Consider the following 26388-nt stretch of genomic DNA (forward strand, 5'->3'; position numbering starts at 1 on the left):
AAGGTCAGGAAGGACAAAAAAGAGAAAGGGTTAAAAATTTTCACAAGTCCCTCGTTATTGTCCTCGCTACAGCTCCCAGAGACAACGGCTCTCAGCGACGTTAGCACGCCTCGATGACCAGGTGCTTTCCGAGCAATCAATGTTGGAGAGCCGGAACGTTCGAGCTGCCAGCCAGAAAGCGACGAAGGCGCTGCTGAAGGCCTCGCTGAACGACTATGACACTCCCGTGCTTCAGCGTGTGTGCGTTATTTTTAATCAGTGCTGGGTAGCAAACCTTGCCTTTAAGCTAAAGCTTCTTGACTTGCGCAGCTCTAAACTTTCTCTCTTTCGCTTAGGTCCACTATTCGAAGGCGGTGAAAAAGGTGTGGGCGCGGTCGCGTGCCCGTGGTGCCAATCTGCCGCCTCATCAGCTCTTCGCGGACTCCACGCTCGCGATGGTTGCCGCGCGCCGGGCCGTGGTTCTCGTGGAGCAGGGCTCCATACTCCTCCGCATCGCCCGCTTCTGCGAGCGACAGAACATCCGCACCTTCGTCGTGGCCAAACACCCGCTCGACAGGTCGCCCTACGGCTACGTCTACTCCAAGTTCATCGAGAAGAACTTCTTTCGGAAAATCTTTGCCACGTGAGGCTTTCATTGGCGTCGTATCTCGCACATTCCGATCGCGATAATTTTCTGGGCACTGTAAGATGTCGTTTGCTACAACTTAAAACCGCCGTCACACGGGTACTTTTGATCGCGATAAGGGTCGATCCTGATCGGACTTCTTGATCGCAATTACAAGTTGGTCGCTGCTGCACGGTAAAGCCTAATTTAGACCGAGTTTGGCACAGACGTCAGCCGAGTCGCGACCACGGAGCCAGATCGCGATCGTCTTGGTCCCGATTGGTCCTGATCACGATTAAATGCGACCGTGTAGCAGCACCTGATACGGGTCGAGCCTAATCCGGATCGGCTCTGATCGCGATCAAAAGTGCCCGTGTGAGAACAGTATAAGATTGCCTTGAATTTATTTGACACAATGAAGCCAACAGACAGTTAAGCCAAGGAAAGCATAGGTGACACTATTTGCTGTATTTAACTATATAGTACAGTAATTATGACCCATATTGATAGGAATTAAAGTGGAAGAAAAACACACGCTCTGACGGTGGGATTGAAACCCACAACCTTCGGATTCTGTTGGTTTCATTGGCTGTGTCTAACAATGAAACAAGTCCCTCGAACAATTCCCCTTCTTTCGTACCTTGAATTGATCGGAATTTCACGTCCGTGACACCTCGATATATTCACACGCGGTACATCGCTGTTACGTCTTTGGCGCAAAATACTTTGGAAATAGTTTCTACAGGACAATTAACCTAAGTTCCCGCAGAGAAGATTCCCTCTGGAACACATCTAATGTAGATAGATAAATTTATTTCACGAATAAGCAGAAGCGTGTTGTTGCCCCGTGTTTACATTATTGACATTCACGACGCTACCTAGCATGTAGCTCAAGAAGGAAATGAAACGTGGTGAATGAGAACTTGCAAGTGTCACAGCTGGGTCTATTCAGACCACGTCTGTTGTCGAATATCCATGGTTAAGCTATGTTTATTGTAGACTGGCTGTCAGTAAAGTGCATGCCTTCACATACGGCATACGTACGCATCGAGGAATGTTTTGTGACTGCAGCGCACTTTTAAGAGTTTGCCTTTTTTGAAGATCAGACACACGCCGTCGTCCGCTATGCTGATAGAACTGCAATAGGTTCAAGGACTGCGACTTCCCCCGTGGAGTGCGCGCTATGTGCCAGTCGTACCCTCGGTTCACCAATAACCAAAGACAATTAATTTTTTTGGTCGTTTAACGCAGAGGTTTTGTCACCGAAAACGTTGAACACGTTCCTAAAGAAATGAAGCTATCAGTGTGGGGCAAGATATTTATTTTATGTCGTCTTTCTATGTGTGTCGGGAAGCAATCCTGTTGTTGCACAAAATTATTTGACGCGAATAATGGGTGACCATTAAATAAAAAGAAAAACGTCTCTAATATATGGCGCATAATTAATCTAATCTTAGCATGACATTGCATCACTACTGCCTACCGTTCACGTGGCCCCATATGGTTGTTTATGAAGGCCTCGAACTCAAGAAGTGAAGTTGTGGTGGCACAGCGAAGGTGTGTATGTGGATTTTCAGTTTTTATTTCTTTTCTGAACGCTGTCTCTCTATGTTCCCCATGTTATAGTGGCGTGGTATTCTCCAGTCGAGGCAGAAAACTGCGGTGAATAATCTCAAAAGCGTGTAGTGACTCAGTATACAAGCCGATGACGCGGCCGGTGCAAACAAGATTGCAAAGCTTTGTCGCGGGGCTCCGATCCACCTGCGCCTTCTGAAAACTTTACCATACCAGCAGGGTAGACTGGCCACCGCTGTATTAGTAGGATTTATTTTCTCCTGCGTAAGATATATCGCCTTTTTCATTAAGAAATGACACACAGTCTTGCTTCAACTACAGTAAACGTCCCAGGGCGCACCTGGGTGGGGAGACAACCGAGAGTAAGACCAAAAGTAGAGACAAACGAATCAACGCCAAATGTCCTAACTTTAAGTTCTACCTTAGGCGCTCACGATGGGCGTCAGATCGATCTTACACGGAACACACCGGGAGAATGCGAAGTGCTTGACGCTCATCTCATAACTACAGAGAAGTGTCTCATGACCATGTTCTGTCATCACCACTCTTGGCCTTGCAGGTTACGCCGGCTTCTGGAGACCGGCCTGATGCACAAATGGGTGGCCGACAGCCAGGGCAACTGGCAGCGCTGCATTCAGACCAATGACAATATTGTGGAGAGCATCAGCCTGAAAGACACCATGCCCTTCTTTCTGCTGTGGGGATTCATGTGCGGCCTAGCCTTCTGTGCCTTCCTCTGCGAGCTGGGATGCAATAGATTGCTCAAGGGCCGCCGCACTGACAGACGCTGAAGCGCAACACGACAGTCCACTACAGCGTTAGAATGCCCCTGTAAACGTGGTAGGGAATATTTTAAAACTTGCCGTAAGCACACAGACACACACAAAAATAACGTTTTAGAACACGTCACGAAGAAATCAATCTTCACTTCAGGTTCGAAACGAACACGTTAGAATAAAAGCTCCTGTAGAAAGAATTTAGTGGTTTTGTCGTTTATGCCTGAACGCAAACTTACATCGTAGATTTTTGTCCCCAAAACCCGGAAATGGCTTCAGAGCAAACGTAAAAAATAATTGGCCGCTATCCCGCCCTGCGAACGTGAGTGTCCAGCGAAGCTGTATCAAACACCATACATGCTAATAGGGGGGGGGGGCATGTTTTATTATTACTTTAGAGTAATGGTAGTGGTAATCGCTTGCGAACAAAAACAAAAATGCTGAAGGTCGCCACGCGCGCGTGACGTAACTTCTTTCCCCGTGCCATCCCTCTTTGCTTAGCTTCCAGCGCACTCGTCGGGACGAGACAAGAGAGAAAGCGATTAGGGCGTGCGACAAGTATCTAACTCCGCTCGTACTTGACGGACTCTAAAAATTTTTGCGGCGGTCGATTTATGAGGCAATAAACTTCTTTAAAGAAGCGATTCGATGGTGGCTCGGAAAAAGTGTTTCAGGGCCCTTTTAAGCCGTCGACGGAGCCTTACACACGTTTATATGTAAATTATCGTTTTCTTGGATCTGCAACAGCGACAAGCTAATGTTGATCAATTATGCCCTCTCGCGCGTATGCGACGCCAGTCTGTTTAAAAATGTGCGTATCGAAATTTTGTTCGTCAACTATTTTATATTGCAGGCCAGCAACAAAATTGCACGGGGAAATAAGGACTGAGGTTAAAGAGCGCTTTTGCGCGTCCCGTTCATTTCCGAACCAATGCGCTGTGCCGATCTTGTTTTTTTTATTGCGATAGCAATTATATGGACACTCTCGGCTGGATTTTGCCGTCGCCGTCGCTGCCGTCATGCACCGTATATGTATAAGTATGTATATATATGTATATATAAAAGCCCCAAAGAATAATAATTCAGAAAAATGCTTCCGAAGCGCGGAATCGAACCAGGGACCTCTTGCTCCGCAGCGAGTGGCGCGAGCCACTACGCCACGAAACGCAGATCCTCCACGTAGGTAACGGCGAGCGTTATATACACACCCTTTACCGATGGACGGACTCGGAGATGGTTGCGCTTATACGCGTTTCTTCATTACCAGCGAGATGGCTCTAGGAGCACGACGGGCGCATTAAAAAGTCGTCAGCTCGCTCGCTCGCTTCTTCTTATATTTGCACAGGGAGAACTTTGCCCTTCCGCTGTCTGCTCGCGCTATTTTCTGGTGGTGAGGGGAAGAGGGTTGATTCTAGCTTTCACCGTGGTGTCCGCGCTCATGTTACGGAGCGTACGAAAGTACTCGAGCTCAAGGGACCCCGCTAAACGAACAAACAGACGATGAGCGCGAACTATCATAATGATAATATCTGGGGTTTAACGTCCCAAAACCACGATATGATTATGAGAGACGCCGTAGTGGAGGGCTCCGGAAATTTCGACCACCTAGGGTTCTTTAACGTGCACCCAAATCTAAGTACACGGGCCTCAGACATTTTCGCCTCCATCGAAAAAGCAGCCGCCGCGGCCAGGATTCGATCCCGCGACCTTGGGGTCAGCAGTCGAGCGCCATAACCACTAGACCACCGTGGCGGGGCAGCGCCAACTATCAAGTTTCACTGCTCGACACTTGAAGCACGCTAGTTTCCTTCGCTGCTTCGGCCGCCTTTGCAACAGGAGCGCTGTTCAAACTGAGAGTATCCAGTGGCGAGCCTCACTTCGTATAGCATTAGTTTCTTGCCATCGCATTCATTGCTTCGCCCTTGCGGCGGAACTGTGACTTTTTTTGGATTAACTACTGCAATTACAAACACTGCGAAGGGTGATCTTTCTGTCGCGTCGTAAAAAAATGGGTTGAGAAAAATTAGTTGTAGGTCTCTTTAAATAAAAAGAAGCCTAAGAGCGTTGGGTTGTAGCGCGCTGCTCAAACACGAAGAAGTAACAACCGCAACAGTTAGTTCGCGTTCGTCCTGCGTGTACCTGTGCGTTCTTTCCGAGTGTCCTTCCTTGTGTTTGAGCAGTGCGCTGCAAGTGTCGAGCTTTGACTGTTGTTAGTTCGCAGTCGTCCTGTGTGTGTTCTTTTCGCCAATCCTTTGCGCTCGAGCGGCGCGTTGCGAGTACTGAGATGCTTGCCGTTCTTCCTGTGACATTCTAATTTGTTGCTATCGCATTCCTTGCTTCGCCGTTGCGGCGAAACTGTGATTTTTTCCAAAAGCAACATTTTTGGAATTTCCCCGCAGGGGAGTCTGCGCGAGCAGGCGTTTGGTCTGTAGCGACACACCAAACGACACACCGAGCTAACGCGGTGTTCGGCCCCTCCCACGCCCAGCCGTGCGTGGCTGTGCCGTGTCCGGGGAAAAGGGGATCCTGGGGGTTGAGCCGACGCCGGGTGCTTGGACCTTTAAAGCCCCCTGGCAGAGGCAACACGCCCCTTTGGCCCCGGCTTCACGTAGACGGCCCTCCTGGGCTGACCCACCCAGGGGAAATCGGCAGTCGCCTTTTCCTTTCTCTCTCTCCTCACATCTTCGTCTTTCTCTCCCGCTTTCAATCTGTGCTGTCGTCTTCTCCCTTCCATTTACCTCCATTTCTTCTGGCGGCGAGGGTTAACCTTGTGTGGTGGTCCTACCTTGGGTACACCACATTCGGTTATAGCAACGATATACAGTTGACATGGCAGGGCTTGCTCCACCACAACCTCTGCCGTGTCCCCTTGTTGGGCTCGGTGTAGGGTGACTGGCATTGTTGCCGAACAATTTACTCATTTAATTGGATCGTCCAACATTTTCGCAAATGATCGCCCCCCGAAACGGGGGCGCACCGATGCAACCGCTGAAATCCTCCAGACAAAGAAAGACACCTTCCCCAAGTATCACGTCATTCATCTACTCTGAGAACGCCGACAAAAAAGCCCGTAACATTTCACCATTCCTAGTGTCAAAGTGCCTCACTGAGACCATCGGAAGCGGCTACAAAGCCACAAAGATGGCCAGTGGGGATCTGCTGGTTGAAGTTAAAGATAAGTCGCAGTACCAAAAATTGACAAACGTTGTGGCGGTTGGGGACAAACGATCACTGTCACCGCCCACAGAACAATGAATACGGTGAAGGGTGTCGTATCAGATGATGACCTCATGTACCTTACTGATGACGAACTCCTGGCCGGCTGGAAGGATGAGAATGTTGTACAGGTACAACGAATAAAAATAAGACGAGACAACAGGGAAATACCCACTAGGCCCCTAATCGTTACCTTCAACTCCAGCACACTTCCAGACGAAATAGAAACAGGTTACTTGAAGTTGCACGTGAGACCATACATTTCGAACCCAAGGCGGTGCTTGAAGTGCCAAAGGTTTGGCCATGCATCACAGAGCTGCCGAGGGCAGCTTACCTGTGCTAAGTGCAGTGCTACGGGACACTCTGCTGATGACGACTGCAGTGCTGAAGCTCACTGTGCAAATTGTGATGGTGACCACCCGGCGTACTCGAGATCCTGCACAGCCTGGAGAAAAGAGGAGATCATCACTATCAAATTTAAAGAAAACATAAGCTTCCGCGAAGCCAGACAGCGTCTCTCACCGTACCTTGCTAAAAGACATCATTCGCCGAAGTGGTGCAACGGGGGCCAGCACCACAACGCCATCAGGCGGCCGCCCAGGCCTCGCGCAGTGCGCTGAGGCGACCGCCCCTTGCCCCCACGGTGGGAGCAGCCAAGGCTGCCCTACCCTCCCCTAACGCGGCCACACTAGAGGCCTCTCCTAGATCTGGCACCAGCCAGGACAGCTCAGAGGCCAAAGAGGTCCTGTCGACCTCTTCTCTGGTGGGGTCAAAGGCCTCGTCTGCCAAGACGAAGCCTACACAACGCCATCATCGCTCGCTAGAGCAACTGTCCGACGCCTTGCACGAGGCGATGGACACTACTTCTAGCCCAGCGGTGCAGGCAGCGCCTAAGGAGCGGCGAGACACTCTCGACCGCTCCAAAAAAAAAAAAAACCATAACCGAATTACAGGGCCAGAAAAGGGTCCTGTAACATAAGTGAACCTACACCATTTTTGAACTCGCATTTTTTAGTTTTTTTAGAAGCAAGTCACTTTTCATTCTACTATATCTTACTCACTTGCTCTTCAATTTTTAAACTTTCACATTCAACATGGCTTTTACGATTCATTGGAACTGTAGAGGGCTTTTAAACATTTTAGGTGACATAAAGTAAATACTAAACGACTTTTCTCCTGTAGCCTTGTGCCTTCAGGAAACCAACCTAGGTGATTGATATCAAAACATCCTAAAAGGCTTCACTGTTGTGCGGCGCGATCGTACGCAGGCAAGCCGACTGTTGTTAAAGGTGGCATAGCAGTGAGAGACATTCATATTAATAGTTACATAGAGGCCGCCACCGTTACCATTCTAGCGCACAAAACCATCACCATCTGTTCCCTCTACATTCCACTACACACGCAATTCACCATAAGCGATTTAGAATTAATTTTACACCAACTACCCGGACCTTTTGTGATAGCAGGTGATTTTAATGCACATAACACGCTTTGGGGTAGTAAAACAGTTGACTCTAGAGGACAAACACTTGAAGATTTTATTTTAGCCAACGATGTTTGTCTTTTGAATTCTGGCGCTGCCACTTAGTGCTCCCCAAGTTCGGGAGCTATGAGCTGCCTGGACCTTGCGCTATGGTCTCCAGCGATGTTCACAGATTTTAAATGGAAGGTAATAGATAATCCATACGGTAGTGACCACATGCCTGCACTCATCATTCTAACCACAGCATTTCCTACCGTACCTTCCAGACCACCCCGCTGGCGACTTCATTTGGCAGACTGGGCTCTCTTTAGCGATCAAGCCAGTCGGGATAAAGAGAGTCTAGATCATTTGAGCGTTAATGAAATGAATGAAAGGATTACAGCGTGTATAATCGCGGCAGCAAAGAGAGCTATCCCTCAGTCTTCTGGTTTTTTAAAAAAGAAATTGAAGCCCTGGTAGACGCACGAATGTACAGAAGCCAAAAAACTCCAAAACAAAGCCTGGGGTATCTTCCGGAGGTACCCGAGGTACGATAACCTCATCTCCTTCAAAAAAGCCAAAGCGAAAGCTAGATATGTTCCTAGGCAAGCCGAGAAAATCTCCTGGCAAAACTACATTTCATCCATAAACAGCTCGGTCACATCCAAAAGAATGTGAAATCAGGTTTGCAAGTTCAATGGCAACTACGCTGCCTATACCATCCCCTTTCTTTCAACAATAGGTACTCAGACATCCCTACAGGAACAGGCAGACCTATTAGGGCTTCACTTTTACAACATATTTAGCTCAGCAAACTATTCAGAAACGTTCTTAAGGCACAAGCAATCTATAGAAAAACAAAAGCTTCCTACAGCAGGTTTCTTAGCCTTGCCATACAATGCGCCTTTAACCCTCCATGATCTGAACACAGTACTTTGTACAGGTAAAAAAACAGCGCCTGGTCCTGACACAATACACTTGTCGTACGACGATTTATTATGAGACAGCAACGTCTTAAACAGTCGAGGTAGCACTCGCAGAACACGAAGGTAGATCGCGCGCACAGCAACAACAGAAGCGGAAGCTCTTCTTTCTCTTCCTCACTACAATGGCCCCGGGAGTGAAAAGGAGCCATCCTGGCGACTAAGGCGCAGGTAGGATCATAGGGTCGTAATATGGCTTGAGTCGGCTGACATGCACCGTGTCCCGACCGCGATGCCTGAGGTCGTGGGATGGCGTCACAGGTTCAACGACGTAGTTGACAGAGGATGTGCGGTCAATTATACGGTAAGGGCCATCATAACGGGCAAGAAACTTCGTTGAAAGTCCAGGGCTATGCGGTGGGACCGACAACCAAACGAGTGAACCGGTCGCAAAATGTTGTGTAGACAATTCGTTGTCATGCCGGAGCTTTTCGCGACCTTGAGCGGCGGTCGTAAGTGTACGCGCAAGCTGCCTACAGTCCTCTGCGTATTTGGCCGCTTCAGACACCGTTGTGCACTCGGAAGTGTCGGGTCGGTACGGAAGCATGGTGTCCATTGTGCAAGAGGGCTCTCGTCCATATAGTAGAAAGAACGGCGAAAAGCCAGTGGTAGCTTGTGTGGCAGTGTTATAAGCGTATGTTACAAACGGCAAAACAGTGTCCCAGTTGCTATGATCCGAGGCGACGTACATAGTCAACATGTCGCCGAGAGTACGGTTGAACCTCTCCGTCAAGCCGTTCGTTTGCGGATGGTAGGCTGTGGACTTGTGGTGGACGATGTTGCATGCCGCGAGAAGGGCTTGTATTACTTCGGAAAGGAACACGCGCCCTCTGTCACTGAGCAGTTCGCGTGGTGCTCCATGCCGAAGAACGAAGTTCCGCAAAATGAAGAATGCGACTTCGCGCGAAGTAGCGGCTGGAAGTGCTGCGGTCTCGGCGTAGCGCGTGAGGTGATCGACTCCTACAATTATCCATCGGTTACCCGAGGAGCTGCAGGGAAGAGGACCATATAGGTCTATGCCGACGCGATCAAAGGGACGAGCCGGACAGGGCAGCGGTTGTAACTCGCCAGTAGGCCGTTGGTGAACTTTTCGTCGTTGACATGCTCTACAAGCTCGAACGTACTGGCGGGCGAAGCGATACATTGCGGCTCAGTAGAAACGTTGTCGTAGCCGAGTATACGTCTTCAGCTCACCGGCGTGACCGTTATGAGGAGCAGCATGAAAATATTCGCATATTTCAGAACGCATGTGCCGGGGAATCACGAGTAGCCACTTGCGACCGTCGGGTAAATAGTTTCGCCGGTAAAGAATGCTGTCATGCACAGCAAAGTGAGCGGCTTGGCGACGAAGCGTTCGAGAAGAGGGTGTGGTGTTTGGGTCGTCGAGGAAGTTTATTATAGCTGAAAGGGATGGATCCTTTCGCTGCTCGACCGGCATGTTAGCGACGTTGATGGGGGATAAAGATGCAAAGGACATTGATGCGGAGGCCACATCAACAGGCATCGGCGATCGGGAAAGCGCATCGGCGTCAGAGTGCTTCCTGCCCGATCGGTAGACAACGCGGATGTCGTGTTCTTGCAATCGAAGCGCCCAACGCCCGAGCCGTCCTGACGGATCTTTTAACGAGGACAGCCAGCAAAGGGCATGGTGGTCGGTAACAACGTCGAAAGGGCGACCATAGAGGTATGGACGAAATTTGACGAGAGCCCAAATGATGGCTAAACATTCCTTTTCTGTGACGGAGTAGTTTCTTTCTGCCTTCGTTAAAGTGCGACTGGCATACGCCACAACGTACTCGTCGTAGCCGTCTTTCCGTTGCGCTAGGATTGCACCAAGTCCGATGCCGCTGGCGTCCGTGTGTATTTCTGTAGGGGCTGTGGGGTCGTAATGACGAAGGATCGGTGGTGAAATCAGTAGGCGACGTAGTTGCTCGAAGGCTTCGTCACACGAGGTTGACCACGCGGAGATGCCGTTGCTTGCGGTAAGCAGATTGGTCAGTGGCGCGATGATGCTTGCGAAATTGCGCACAAAACGCCGAAAATAAGAGCAGAGCCCTATGAAGCTGCGGAGTGCCTTAAGAGTAGTGGGCTTGGGGAAATCTGCGACCGCACGAAGCTTGGCGGGGTCAGGAAGAACACCATCCTTTGATACGACGTGCCCTAATATTGTTAACTTCCGGGCAGCAAAACGGCACTTTTTGATGTTCAGTTGGAGGCCTGCGGAGGAGAGGCAGGTCAGTATCTCACCCAAGCGATTGAGGTGCGTTGGAAAATCGGCCGAAAACACGACGATGTCATCGAGATAACAGAGGCATGTTTTCCACTTGTAGTTGCGAAGGATGGTATCCATCATACGCTCGAAGGTTGCGGGCGCGTTGCACAGGCCGAAAGGCATGACGGTAAATTCGTACAAACCGTCAGGCGTGACGAAAGCTGTCTTTTCGCAGTCACTTTCAGCCATGGGCACTTGCCAATAGCCCGAGCGAAGATCCAGAGATGAGAAGTACTCCGCGCCTTGTAAGCAGTCGAGGGCATCATCGATCCGAGGCAGCGGATAGACATCTTTGCGAGTGATTTTATTCAGCCGACGATAATCCACACAGAAGCGGATTGACCCGTCCTTCTTGCGTACTAGCACCACAGGAGACGCCCAAGGACTGTCGGAGGGGCGAATGACGCCACGCTGCAGCATATCGTCGACCTGCTCGCTAATTACCCGTCGTTCGGCGGCCGACACGCGGTATGGGCGCTGGCGTAATGGAGGGTGGGAACCAGTGTGGATGCGGTGAGTGATGCTCGCCGTACGTCCCAAGGATGGTTGGTCGCAATCAAACGATGACCGAAAGTTTTGAAGGAGGGCGAGGACTTGGCGGCGGTATGGATTCGGCAGATCGGCGTCCAAGGCGGCTTCAAGAACGTCTGACGACGGCGAAGACAGTGATGGTGACGTGCAATGCTCGGAGGAAGTAAGGGCGTCGAGCTGATAACAGGGCGTGTTGTCGGAAGTCTCAATAATGTGAATTGAGTCAATGGGCTGAACACGACCTAGTGATTCTCCGCGCAGTAAGGTTACGGGGTGCTTAAACGGATTGCAGACAAGCATAGATGATAATCCGGATGCAGTGGCGAGAACGGCAAACGGGAGAGGTAGAGCCTTCCGACGCAGAAAAATAGGCGACGGCGTAAAAAGTACGGTGGCGTCTGTCGCGGCGGAGCAAGATACGGGCACAAGGACCGACATTTCGGGCGGCACTTCCGTGTCGGATACAACAGTGAGCTTTGCGGCTTTGGTTGCAGAAGGGTCGGGCAATACGGATCCAGAGAATGGGAAAAGTGCCACTTCGGCTCGAGCACAGTCTATGATGGCACGATGTTGCGACAAGAAGTCCCAACCGAGGATGATTTCATGGGAGCATGAAGAGAGCACGAAAAGTTCGACAACGTATACAGCGCCGTCAATGACCACTCTTGCGGTGCACGCAGCATGCGGTGCTACATGCTGCGTACTTGCAGTACGCAGTAGCATGCCAGATAGCGGGGTGGTGACCTTATGCAGTTTTCTACAAAGCTTCTCGTCTATGACAGAAACGGCAGCCCCAGTATCAATAAGCGCTGTTGCGGCAGTTCCTTCAACGATAACGTCCAATAAATTGCGCGGCGACTGTGCAGGCCTTGTAGAAGTCGCGAAGCGTGCAGTTCGTGCCTGCGGAACTGCAGCTGCTAGTTTCCCTCGCTTGGCGACTGGCGACGACGTAAGGGCGAAGGCGAGCGACGACGTGGGGAGGGTGATCGATGGTTAGCGAAGGGACGTCGAGGTAGCGGCGAAAAGTCTGGGTTGGAACGCATGGCATTACCGGTATCATCATGCGAATAGCCGTGTCCAGGTACTGCAACACTTGGATTACCAGAAGGCATGCGACGATTGCAGAAGCGTGCGACGTGGCCGGCGAAACCGCAAGCGAAGCATATGGGCCGGTTGTCACGTGTGCGCCAGGGGTTCTGAAAATGGCTGCGAGGTGGAACTTGGGGCGACAAGGGAGGTGGAGATGGTCGTGGTCGCATCGCGGCAGGAAACGCGACGGTTTGGTGCGCAGGTCGCGCTGCGACTGCAGCATAGGTCAGAGGTGCTGTTACGGGAGCGAATGGTTGAGCCAAGGGCAGCGACTCGGCAAGCTCCTCGCGGATGGCCCTTCTGATGGGATCAGCCAGAGGTGTGGCAGGCTGTACAGGGCGATCGCCTAGTGTAAGCATGGACAGTTGGCGCGCCACCTCTTCACGAATGAAGTCCTTAATCTGGCCCGAGAGTCACATATCAGACGCCGGGTTGGCGGCAAGCGTGAGACCCGAGAGCGAGTTGGCAGGTGTAATAGCGCTGCGCGCAAGGACCCGCTGTCGGCGCAACTGATCGAAGCTCTGGCAAAGTGTGACGATGGCCGCTACAGAAGTAGGGTTTCGCGCAATGAGCATTTGGAACGCGTCGTCCTCGATGCCTTTGAGGACATGCTTCACTTGGTCCTCTTCGCTCATGGAGGAATCGACGCGGGCACAAAGGTCCACGACATCCTCTATGTAGCTGGTGTACGTCTCACCAGGCAGTTGAGCGCGCTGGCGTAGACGTTGCTCAGCGCGGAGCTTTCTCAGGGTGGGGCGGCCGAAGACTTCCGTGAACGCTGTCTTGAAAGCGGACCAGGTCTGTAGTTGACGCTCATGATTGTGGAACCAGAGGTTCGCAACGTCAGCGAGATAGAAGATGACGGCACGTAGTTTGGCCGGGTCATCCCATTTGTTGTGCTCGCTGACGCGCTCATAGATTGAAAGCCAGTCTTCTGCGTCAGTCTCACCTGCTGCGCTAAAGACTGGAGGGTCCCGTTGCCGCTGGACGGCGCCGCAGCTGGTGGAAGGGGCGGCGGCTTCAGGCTGAATGTCGACAGCGTCGGTCATAGTGCTTGAAACAGGTGGCAACGTTCGGTTGCGAAGTTCCAGGTTGAGGCCAGGGATTCCAGCAACCTCCACCAGATGTCGTACGACGATTTATTATGAGACAGCAACGTCTTAAACAGTCGAGGTAGCACTCGCAGAACACGAAGGTGTTCAGAAGCGGAAGCTCTTCTTTCTCTCCTCACTACACACTATACAATGCTCGCCCACCTGTCGCCAAAAGCAGTTGAGGCCCTTTTGCATTTGTTCAACGTTATTTGGCAAACTGGTCGAATGCCCACGGATTGGAAGAAGGCCATTATAATCCCATTCCTAAAAACGGGAAAAGATTCTACATTAGCAAACAGCCATAGGCCAATTGCACTTACAAGTTGTCTTGCAAAAACCCATGAGAGTGTCATTAACATACGTCCTCGAAACAGGAAACTCACTAGACATCCACCAATGTGGGTACAGAAAAGGTTGTTCAACAACCGACCACCTAGTTCGGCTTGAAAACACAATGCGAGAAGCTTTCTTACACAAACAACACTGTCTAGCAGTCTTTTTGATCTTCAAAAAGCCTACGACACTACTTGGAGGTATGGCATTTTGCGAGACTTGGCGGATCTAGGAATCCGCGGCAGAATGCTTAACTGTCTCTCCGATTTTTTGTCCAACCGAACCTTCCAGGTCTGCCTTGGCGTGACACTTTCTCGTGTATTTACTCAAGAAAACGGTGTACCTCAGGGGTGCGTTTTCAGCACTACACTTTTTGTTGTGAAAATTAACTCTGTAAACAAAGTTATACCATCCAAACTGATGCATTCTCTGTATGTTGACGATTTCCAGATTGCGTGCCGCGCGTCTAACATGGTGACATGTCAACAACAGACTCAAATCACGTTGAACAAACTAACACAATGGGTGGAGGAAAACGGCTTCCGTTTCTCCGGGGAAAAGGCAGTTGCCATAGTATATTCTCAGAAAAGAGGCTTGCAGCCGGATCCAGTTCTCAAACAGTCTTACCTAAACAGTCTTACCAGTCAAACAAGAGTACAAGTTTCTAAGAGTCATATTCGACAAGAAACTCAACTTTCTATCACACATTAGCAGTCTAAAAAGCGACTAGGGCACTCAACGTCCTCAAGTTCTGTAGCGGAAGCGCTGGGGCGCTGACCGTAAGTGCCTCTGCACATCTATCGTTCATTGGTGCGTAGCAAATTATATTATGGAAGTGTAGTTTACGGTTCAGCGAGGCAGTCCTACCTCAAGAGACTCGACCCCGTACATAATAAAGAGGTACGCTTGGCAACCGGTGCATACCGGACCTCGCCGCTTCCCAGCTTACACTCGGAGAGTAACGAACCGGCACTGGACAGCAGAAGAACGCAGCTAATGCTGTGTTCTTCTGCTGAATCAGTAGCCTAGGTGCATTTGTATTTTTTTGTATAAAAAACATATGCAATTTTCATACATTGATTAACGAAAAAAAGCATAAAAATCTAGTTTTTGTCGTACGCTCTCAATTTTAGTTCCACTTCCGTAAAACATTAGTAGCTACACTTTCGCAAAATTGCAACGCTCCGCATAAAGCAGATCTTAAAGAAAGTACATATGTAGAAAAAAAAACCAAAATAACAAATACTAAACACAATTTCAAACTAATTTTGCGCTCTAATGCAACCTGCGTCTACCTTTAAAATATCTTGCAAACTTTATCGCCATAGCTTTTATTAGCACTGCTGTACAGCCAAGGAACATGAGAGAAAGGAAAGGCAGGGATGCTAACCAGCCTAGAAGGACCGGTATGCTACCCTACACTGGGGGAAGGGATCGGGGAGATGTAAAGACAGAGAAAGGGAGAGAGAGAGAAGGTCCGTGCCACAGGGCTGATAGCAAAAATTGCAGGGCTGCCTTCCAATCGCAGACGATTGACCATCGTTGAGGCTGTTGGCGGTTGACTACACAAAGTGCAGCGCGAAGAGCGGCAAGTTCTGCTGCCGTCGATGCCGCTGGGTGGTCTGTCTTGAAACTGACGGTAATAGCTTTCGCTGGGACGACCACCGCTCCGGACGAACATTGGAGTGCAGTTGACCCATCGGTATGAACATGCACGTGATCAGCTTCTCGTGCACACAAATCAGAGATAGCTGTTTGAGCACTGGAGACGAGAGCTCAGATTTTTTTGTGACTCCCGGTACGCTGAAGTGCACTTCAGGTCGAATGAAGCACCAATGAGGTATCGCTGGCTTAGATGCGGGGCTGAAGCTTGACGGAAGGTGGGCAGAATGGCCTTCAGAAGCACCACGGGCATCGTATTGTGCAACGACTGCAAACTGTACAGCCAAACTTCGAGACTCACTTTCAGTCTCACCGCAACTTAAGTCGCTCGTACCGAGACGGCTCGGGTTAGCCAAACGGACTTGTATGCGTTTAATAATCGTTTGTTTCTATGTTGTTTCCTTCACTCAGTTCTCGGCAATCGCCAAGCGCCCGCCGAATTGTATATAAAGGTTGTACTCTTCGTTGTTACCTTCGTCAGCCTAAGAGAGGTAATGTGGACTACACAGCGCACTGATAAAGCGATCCCTTATCCTAACCTTAGTTTTTGCGCCGCGGTGGTGTAGCGGTTGCGGTGCTCGGCAGCTGACCCGAAGGTCGCGGGTTGGATGCCGGCCGAGGCGGTCGCATTTAGATGGAGGCGAAAGGCTGGAGACCCGTGTACTGTGCGATGTCAGTGCACGTTAGAGTACGAAATGGTCAAATTTTTCCGGAGCCCTCCACAATATGGCGTGCCTCATAATAATATTGTGGTTTTCGCGTGTGAAACCCCATATATTATTAACCTTATTTTTTCTGCTCTCGCTACAGTTTCTGAACAGACTTATACGCCATACATTTCGTATTCTGTTGAGTTGTGCCGCTCTTGCAATGCCTCGGGCAGTAACATTACATTCTCGTGGTTTGGGCAACTTGAGCTCACGTATATTTGAACACTGCGTGACCTTCTAGGCAAGTATGATGATTTCATTCTTTTTTCTTGAGCTCACGTATCTCATGGTCCGTGCGCTATGAGAACAATTTTTCATATAGAGTAAGTCGGAAATTAAGTATTCTTTTTTTTTTAACACGAAAGTGTTTTATGCCAGGGTCCACCAAGACTTTCATGACGTATTTCCGCCACGGAAGTACGTCAGCAAAATGAACGCCATCAGATGGCAAACAAAAAATTGGCCGCGTATCTGCGTGCTTCGCGGCAAATGTCGTATAAAGACGATAGAAGAGGCGCTGCGTGAGATATGGACGCCATCTGGCAATACGTCGGGAAACATGAGTGCTGTGTTGCGGGCTGGTAGTCCCGGCGCAGCAGCAGGCGAAGACCGGCGGTGACCAACGCGACCGGTGGGGACGCCAGCAAGCCCTAACACGCGGTTTGGCGCGAAGCGCTGAAGCAGAAGAAACGTCTGCACTCAACGAGTACTCTCCACACACTCTTTTATTTACACGTCGCCTGGGTAAAACAGGAATGCCAGAGCGGCGCCCACAACCGGCAGCCTGAAGGCCGCCCACAACGCTGCTTTTTCATTTTTTAAAGTATTTTTTTTACCTTTTTGGCCTTCTGAAAAATAAAGTTCACCACCCCATGGCATTCGCACAGTGAAATACAGAACCGAAACCGAAACACAACAATGAGCTCTTGCAGAGGGCACGGAGGAAGGGAAGTCTCAACGCAGTCGCATTTTCAGCGCAGCTTAAGAAACTAGGGTCTTTAAAATTACGTATGTATGCATTTTATATTAAAGGAACACACCGCCTAATAATTACCTAGTGATGTTGCGCCTCAGATATGCGTGATATTTACTTTTTCATCGACAACGTTCACAAGTATGAACAGCCGTACCAGTTCAAGACGGCTGGCCCTTGGGCAAGTGGTTCAACTTTGGCCGAGTGGCTGAATCGAGGGACGTGCCGACAAGCAGAAAGACAGACCAAAATTTCTCCGTTTAACTATCCCAAGAAAGACTATCGTCTTTAAAACAAAGAAAAAGTTCCGTTGACGGGAGTCGAACCTGGGGACCTCTCGGTCCGCGACGATGGTTGGCGGGCGTTTAGCCCACTGAGCTACCGCCAAACACATCACGGAGGCTACCTGAAAGCGCCTTTTATCTTTCACACTTTCCTCTCACAGTGCTCTTGGATTGATGGATGGATGCTGAGCGTCCCCTTTATAACGGGGTGGTGCCATCTGTGCCACCAGGCTCGAAAAAAAGCAAGAAAACGCACCGTTGCTACGACCGTCCCATTCGGCGCGTTTCCAATACAACGCATCAACACACCGTGAGGTGGCAGCTTCAGCTCAAGCCTCGCTCATAGCATCCATCCTCATCGAAAAATAGCTCTCCGACGCTCGCCTGGCTGTCGCACCGCGTTCCCCGCTAGCCCCGTGAGAAGTAACGGCCAGGCTGGAGGGAAGACACGACGCGCGTAGCGTTTCTATTCACATTTCACGACGCTTTCAAGGAGTGCATATCGAGTGTCAGTGTTTATTATGTGCTTGTTGATGCCATCTTTACGTGGGATTCACTATATGCGGTGTCCATCTATATGTTAAGAACTTCAGCTACCGCAAGGGTTAAATCATGATCATGGGCTTTAGCCGTCGGTACGGAGATGTGCTACTATAGGCGTCAACGTGAGTGAGATGCGTCAACATCAAGCGGTGCTATATCTGCAAAATAACAGTAGACGTTGTACAAGCTCTTATATACGAATGAACTATAAACAATAAAGTACTTCTGTGACGACACGTTTCACTTTCGTGTAATACCGATTCTCATGACAGAGGGATCAGCGATCATTTTTTCCTTAATATTGACCAAAGAACCTGAATTCGCATCGTACGATGCTGAAACATTGAATGATGGTTGCAGGTTTACTGCGATAGCGGGCGGTATATAGTGGGAGCTTATGGAAAACAGTTGCAGCAAACGAAAAGCTTTTGTTGACACATAGTCCCGTATTTAAAGATTATTAACATACTCAAAGTTTCTAAGGGTCACTTCATGGAGCCGATCCGTCCTGACCTCGTCGACTGTAATGACCTCAAAGCGTACGTACGCTACACGCAAATTATTCGGTGGAAAACGTTTCACATACATTAAGAAGTTGAAAAACTCAAATATGACGCTCAGACGACATAAATTCGAACGCTATGCTTCGGAAAACGTTCAACTTTCGAAGAAAAGCTTATCTGTTCCCACACTGTCATTGTGTCAAAGTTCTTCTAAGGAAATGTAGGACACTGCCACGAGAAGTTTCATGCAAATGGCGCAGAATAGACGTTAGAGCAAATTCGCTTCGCCATGTCTCTGTGGCGATCGGTCTTAGAGCTTCATTTACATTTCATAGAGTAACTATTCCGAAGTTATTAGGGTTTTTGACGACACCGAAAGATCAATTTTTCTTGCAATGACATCCCGCCGAGAAAAAAACCATGCTTTCCATGCACTGATGAAACAAGACATGAAACAAGTGCACTGTAAGTGACAGTGTAACGCCAACATCGTCTTCGGTCAACAGAAACTCTGAGCTGAAGCACCACATATATCTGCTTTGAACTCAGAAATTCACTGGTGTTTTTCGTTTGAAATATGTTAGCCGATAAGGGGAGAATAGCAATTTTTTTAGTCGAAAATAGAGCAATATGCGAGCGCAATGACATTTTGAATAAGAAAGTTGAACTTCCTGAAGGAATATTATAATATGGCACATCGCTCATCTGTGTCGGTCGACGACGCGTTCCCATGGCAACAGAAGTAATATAATACCTTCGCCGCAACCAAGGGACATCAATTGGTCACATCTAAGCATACTTGAAACTTCTTCCATTTACTTGTCGTTCTTAAAGTACCCTGACTCTAAGAAGGCGGAAACCAGCCGGAAAAAGAAGTGAGTAACTTTTGAAATACCAATAAGTCAGCAAGAAGGTAATAGAAAATCGCTATGAAACATGTAACTCCCATTACTGTCCACTGGTACACTAAAAATGACAAAGGTAACAGTTAGCCCAACGGCCCATCACGAAAAGCGGTCTTCATCATAAACGGGTATGTGCCACAGAAATTTGGTAAATCCCACTACTCTACACTGGTCCACTAAAAATGAAGAAGGCAACAGTTAGCCCGAAAAACGGACATGCGCCGCATAAATACTCACAACTTCCACTAAAAAGGAAGGAGGCGACAGTTGGCACAACGAATGGCTCCGAAACGATGGCGGCGAGTCGAAGACGCCGAGTACGCAGAACGAGAGAATACTAGGGAACGGGAAAGGCAACAGCAGCTGCGAGGAGACCTCGAAGCGATTGAAGGCCTACACCAACGACGACGAGCCCGTAGATCTATGAGAGGTGCGGACGCTTCGTTTCAGCGCGAGGTTCTGTCTCTGGAGTTTGGACATCGGTATCGTGTCTGTGACTATCTGCGGTCTAAGTCGAACCTTTATGCGCTGAGAATCAACCTATGAAAAACCTTTCATCTCTTATCTAAATCCTAGCAACGACCTGCTAGCAACCTAGAAACAATCTGCAACACCTAGCTAAGGCCTGAAAACAACCTAGAAGCAAGCAGATTAATCTTCAGGATCACCTAGTTTCGCTGTTTCAACGCTTGCGCGGCTTAGTGCAAGTTTCGCTAATTGTTTTTCTCTGTACGTTAAACTTGGGCAAAAGTGGCGCTAACATAGTCACCGGCTTGAGTGCAATGAGCTTCCCATACCAATCTGGGACCAAATTCACGAAACCTCTTTGTCGTTAGAGCGTTTCCCATTGGTGAGCCGGCTTCGCTAATGATAAGTTCTGCATGGTGATTGGCTGAAATATTCTCTGACGAAAAATCTTTAGCGTTCAGTCAGACAACATACATAGTAAACATGAGGGATGCAAGACGCCGCTCCACAGATAAAAACACAACTGAACAAAAAATGAACTCCTCTGACATCCTTTATGAGGCGCCACCTGCAGGGTATTCTCCCCCAAGAACGCAAAGCAGGCGCGAACGCTAACCGACGAGGGAGAGTAGGAAAGAACCAGAGGAGAGGGTGGTGAACAGTCGGATCGGGCGCATATGGCTGGCATTGAAAAAAATTAGAGGTGGTGCTGCTGGTGATGACTGAGCTCATTTGGGTTATTTTCAGAATGGCCACCGGCAACGCAACGCCATTCAGGATCTTGTTCCATCACGTGAGTGTGGTTTCCAAAACAGCATCACTAATTGCTAGAATATGAGAAATGAATCGTCTTGACAATGCAATGTCCTAACGTCGTAAGGGGCGTTTGAGGTCTTGGATATGATGTGGTGAATCTTGATTTAATAAAAATATTCTAATGCATTGTATAATTCTCTCTCACAGGCTTCTTGCTTTCTAACATAAGTTCTATGTGAATGAATAGCACGCAGCAAATAAATATCAGTCATATTCCCTGTGAATAAAGAAGTAATCGACGAATATATGTAAAAAAATATTGGCTGACAGTAATCAGAATCGGGAACGTGTCTCGTATATTGAGAAAAAATTTGAGTTACACTGATGTGAAGAGAGGTGATCAGTCGATCTCCGCTATTTCAGTGGCCGCCGTATCAAACCGCATTGTATCGTGATGGCAAGCTAACCATGGCGGGTGCCGGAGGGAATGCACTCAACGCTGTGGCCACTAGCCTAAACTTCACGTAGGTATCCTTCCCTAGGACACTGTGAGTGCAGCAAGCCCTGCTGTATTCAGCAAGGGAGAGGAAGAAATGGGATGCGGAAAGGCAAGGAGGTTAATCGGAAAACAAATATCTGGTTTGCTACCGTGCACTGGGGAAGGGGTAAGGGGAGACAGAAAAGTAAAGAAAAGCTGTGTATTGTATTGTACTGCAAAAGTAATTGGAACTTGTCGTATGCGGACATTGGGAGAGCTTGTTTTTGAAATTATTACACGCGGAATATTTATTCTTGTGAAGCTTGTATTTTCATACAAACGTACTGAAAAAAGTAATATAAACTTATACTTTATGATTAAACTTGGAACGTCCAGTTGGAAGATCGTAGAAAGGGGCTTTATGTTTCGAAGTTTTGGTCTTGTACGTATTTGTCGCTAACGAATTCTTTATTCTTTCCACACATAAAAACGGAGAGTTTCCTTCTGTGTGTTTGATTTGGGAACGACGCATGCACAGCTTGAGTTAAGACAAAGGGACCTCCCGCACCGTAGATACCTGTCGCTATTCTCGTGTGCATTTTTTGGAGAGTGAAACTTACAAAACAAAAACACAATGGTACCTGGCCACACAGCGTGAAGGATTGTTGTATGAAAGCTTGTGAAATATTTTTGAAAAAAAATCCGATTCTGAAACTCTGTCTCTTTTTCATTTTTCCATTTGACTAGACCTTATAACTGTAATAGACACATATGCACAGTTATAAGCTGTAGACTTCATCCAATGTAGCACCCCATTTATTGGCAAAACAAAGCATATAAAGGCTTCTTTTCTTCCAGATACACACTCACAAGAGCAAGTGACTATGGTGTTCGTTTGTCGAATGGTTCGTGGACTGGAATGGTCGGAGCTGTACACAGAGGGGTAACCACTCATCTGCGCTTATATTTTGAGTGCATTATTTCTGAACTCTTGTGGCACGTGGCTTGAAGCTCTAACATACTTCACCATTATAGCACAAGATTATCAAGTTTTGAAGTTTGCGGTCTGTTAAGTCAGCTTCGTTGGACATGATCACTGATACAGCTTAAAGACTAGTCTATAGTTCGCCTAAGCGCGGGAATGTCTTTGTAAGATATCGATGAAAAAATCCGTAAACAGTGGGCGGGTACTTTAGCCGACGTTTGGACATGTTGACTTGTCTTCTTCAAGGCTGCAACTGATTTCCTTAGCGCTCGTGTGTATATGCTTCATGCACTCTCCACCACAAGGGAGAAGGGGAGGGCGATTTAGAAAGTGGGATGGGGTGGGGGAGAGGTCGCCGTGACGAATTGGGTGAATTAGACGAAAATGGGTATTCCGTGCCAAGAAAAAAAGACCAAGAGAAACCGGGGGGAGGGGAGGCATACGTTTCGCTGAATAATGGTTGTCACAGGAAGCACCACTTAACAATAGTAGGTTAGAAATTCCTAGCAGAAGGGCTTAGGTCTCACTGATTTTCGTTGTGTATGTACCATATCGGATGGATTCAAGAGCCCCTTTGGAAACGTTAATACCTGCTGGCTGGAGTGTATTGAACTTGTCAAAAATGTATTTTCTATCTCTTGGGGACCGGAAGTTTGACTGAAGTATGCAAAGTCTAGATCATCCAAGTTGTGGCCTGCTGCATTAAAATGCTGTGCCACTGCTTTCGCTAATTTCTTCGCCGTGTCTGCGCAATACCCGTTTAATCTAACATTAACAGGCTGCCCCGTTTGGCCAATGTGCCGTTTGTGACAATATGATCGAAGCCCGGCCGCGGCGGCCGCATTTTCGAAGGAGGCGAAAATGCTCAAGGCCCGTAGATCATGTAGATAACGTTTGAACTAGTGCATGTAAAACTAGATTTTATATTATCGACGTAATCAATTCCGCTGCTTTTAACTATAACGTCATATGAAGGTGTTTACGTGTCTTACATCTTAGACGAGACGAGGTGTTACCTGGGCAGTTGAATGAGGGTTTACTTTTGCATGCACTAACATGTATTTAAAATTCGTATTGCGGCGATACATGACCTTTGGTACTTCGGGAAACACTTTTCTAAGGCGCTCGTTGCTTGCCAGTATTAGATAATACTTACGGAGGAGATTATTTTTGTTTGGGAGCGTATTTCAGTACTTGGTTATTAATGTTGGCTGCTGGTTGGGCTGTGCTACGGAAGCTCTTTTAGCTAGTGTTGATTTCCTATCTAGTTGTCATGCTTCGTTTTAGACCTTGTTTAGAGCATCTTGAGGGTAATTTCTTTCAACTATAGTGTTTCCTTTAGGTTGCTTAAGTGGTGAACGTAGCCACCGGCGTCGCTACAGATCCTTCCTATACGCCTCGCCTGCCCGACAAATATCACTTGTTTGTAGTGTCGCGGGTGATGACTAATGTGATCTAGGTATTGTTGGTTGTCTGTTGGTTTTTTGTAAAGCGTCGTCTTTAATTTTCCTGTTTCAATGGATACCGACGTGTCTAGGAAGTTAATTTCACTGGAATAATGGTACGCGGTAAATTTAATGCTCGAGTGAAACTTGTTAAAGTACTCAATGAATGCGTTTAGTGCGCTTACGCCATGTTCCCATATGATAAATACGTCGTCTATGTAACGTAGATAGGTGGAAGGCTTTGCCGGACGTGATTTCAGCAGCTCTGATTCTAACTGTCCTACAAAAATGTTGGCGTATGTTGGCGCGAAAGGTGTTCCCAGAGACGGAGTGTTAGGACGCTCACAAAACAGTTCCATTGACGTTCCAGAGCACGGTAGGTGTTCCAGAGATAAGCTAGCCAGAGACGGAGCGCTAGGACTTTGGGGGCCGATAACACTTACATACCTTTGTGAAAGCTGGGCTTGGCCTTTGCTTGACTTGTTTTTAAAAGCTGGGTTTGGCCTTTGCCTGACGCTGTGAAAACTAGGCACAACCCTTGCAAAGGCAGCGAATGGGCTCTGAAGTTGAGTTGCGGAGTTCAAGCTTAGTTTAGCTTGTAAGTGTACTTTATTGATAAACATGGGCAAACACTGGGATGAAGCTTGTATAAGGAGGGTGAATGAGGGATGAACATTGTCTAGCTTTATATAGCATAGCCAATGTAACGGTAAAGCTTGATATGACTTGCCCAACTTAGCAGGACTTGATATAGCCCAACCTAGAAAACCTACAGCAAAACTATACCAAAACCTTAGCAAAATGATCCAATAACAGATAATACTGCTCCGCTGTGGCTTTATCCTTGCAACAGCAACGCCGTGCAAAGCTAACCGCGACCTTTTTTTTTTCTAGAACCATTGACTAGTGGAATTACATATCTCTACATTTTCTTAATTCCGTGAAACCACCTGAAGGTTACGTTCTTATTGACTATATATATAGCAATTAGTTTTTTTGCTGTGTTCGTATTTCTTACAATTAAATTTTCTTGCGAGGCTATATAACGGAGCTAACCTTTTGTACAAGGTGAACTTTGTGCCTCCTGCTTAGGCCGCGAGGACTGCAGTGTGATATATATAAATAAATGATAAAGTGCATAACTTGTTAACTATATGAATATATTTCTAAAGGCACAATAACCTACGTCCAGTGCATGCATTGTCTTGCTCACTTGTGAGCTTGTTCACATATTAAACCGTAGTGGGTGTTACGTTGTGGCTTCACAATATGCAGGAAGCGGATGCCGGCATGTCTATGATGGCATTAACCTACGAACGGCACAGCGTCGTGCGCTTTGGTCCCTGCATTGACACCATCGACTTCAGCATACTTTCAAGTGCGTCTCCAAATCAATTTGACGCTTTCAGCTACATTCGTGCTTTTGATGCTGAGGTGAGAATACAACAGGAAATTATGTTTGTTCTAGTCGGCCGAAATTAAAAATAAGAAACGTGATGCAAAGCGCACAAGCTCATTAATCGTCCGGTGATGAGTATGTGCAGAGTGTTTTTTATCTTCAATTTGTACTGTTGTGTATGATGGCTCTTGCTGATGTATTGACAGACATTTCCACAGACAGATCGACAGATGCAAAGGGATGCGGTAAGAAACGTAAGGGCACGCTTTGTGCTACTTTGAATTTGTACGTATGTGGGCTGTGAGACTACGAGCAATAAACATTCCCGAAAGATATAGAAAATTACATGTAAAAACTAAAAAAAAGACAGATCAATATGATGGATGGTGGGCGGAGAAATTTAAACGAAGAAATGCAGGTACTAGCGGGTCACGTTATTTGTTTCCTGTAATCAGTCATGCCTGTTCGGTCTTGAGTGGATGTCACTTGTCATTAGTAAAATTCTGACGTCTTTAATGTCGCCGCGTCATGAACTCGACACACCTTGAAAAAAAAAAGTAGTGAACGAAGCATGTTCTGAAACTAATCGCTGCGATCTGTTAAGGCAAATTGGGCCATTCGAGAAAATGTTACTCATGTTCGACATTATCGGCTGAGTAAGTCAGTACACAGCCGGTATTCCAGCGAAAAAAGCACATGGCTTTCAAGTTAAGTGTCGACTATCCAAGAACATGCGTGTACGTACTTGAAAGTAGATTTTTTCAATGATGCGCCCATAGTGTGACGAGACAGAAGTGTCTTGACAACTTTTACGCAAATACCATGTAAAGTTTTCAGGAAACAAGTGACTAGCCTTGAGATATTACAACCGATATTTCAGTGTTTTTTCTGGTATAATAAATTGGTGATATACCAAATTAGACGGACCTGTATTAAAGACAGACATCTTGGCTGTCCTGACCTCCAATAACATTGTAATGATCGAATAATAGTGAGATTAAGGCCGGCGTACCTAACTGCAAAATTTACATAAACTGTACGTGAGAATATTTTTTTCTTTTCTTGGTTGTCTATTCCAAGGTGTGGATCGCCGTATTCGCGTGCCTCATCTGCCTTTCCTGCCTGGCAGCCCTAGGCGAATGGAAGACGGCGTTAACTCGAAGCAGAAAGTACTGCAGCCTTCTCAGCAGTGCCTACGGACACGGCTGGGACCTCTTTGGCCTGCTATTCGCTGAAAGTACGTCATCTGATACGCTCTACCGCCATATGGCACTGCGTTATTCCACAGTAATGAGCTTTGCAAATTTCACTTGTCACAGCAAATGCCAGAAGACCTACTATC

The 26388-nt window shown here is 47.8% G+C and overlaps 1 protein-coding gene across 1 annotated transcript; it reads left to right on the forward strand.

The window, feature by feature from the left end:
• The first annotated feature begins 342 nt into the window (after positions 1-342).
• LOC119392887 (uncharacterized) lies at positions 343-3048 on the forward strand. The gene is made up of 2 exons (XM_037659814.2): positions 343-622; positions 2739-3048. Exons 1-2 carry the CDS (start codon positions 435-437, stop codon positions 2968-2970), a joined length of 420 nt encoding a protein of 139 aa, XP_037515742.1. The 5' UTR covers positions 343-434; the 3' UTR covers positions 2971-3048.
• The last annotated feature ends 23340 nt before the right edge of the window (positions 3049-26388 follow it).

Source organism: Rhipicephalus sanguineus, chromosome 5 (assembly GCF_013339695.2).
Source record: "Rhipicephalus sanguineus isolate Rsan-2018 chromosome 5, BIME_Rsan_1.4, whole genome shotgun sequence".
NCBI lineage: Eukaryota > Metazoa > Arthropoda > Arachnida > Ixodida > Ixodidae > Rhipicephalus > Rhipicephalus sanguineus.

Excerpts from the sequence above, each read along its gene's own strand:
- LOC119392887 (XM_037659814.2), top strand. The coding sequence starts at position 435 with ATGGTTGCCGCGCGCCGGGCCGTGGTTCTCGTGGAGCAGGGCTCCATA. Across the intron at positions 623-2,738 it reads TTTCGGAAAATCTTTGCCAC|GTTACGCCGGCTTCTGGAGA; the intron begins GTGAGGCTTTCA and ends TTGGCCTTGCAG.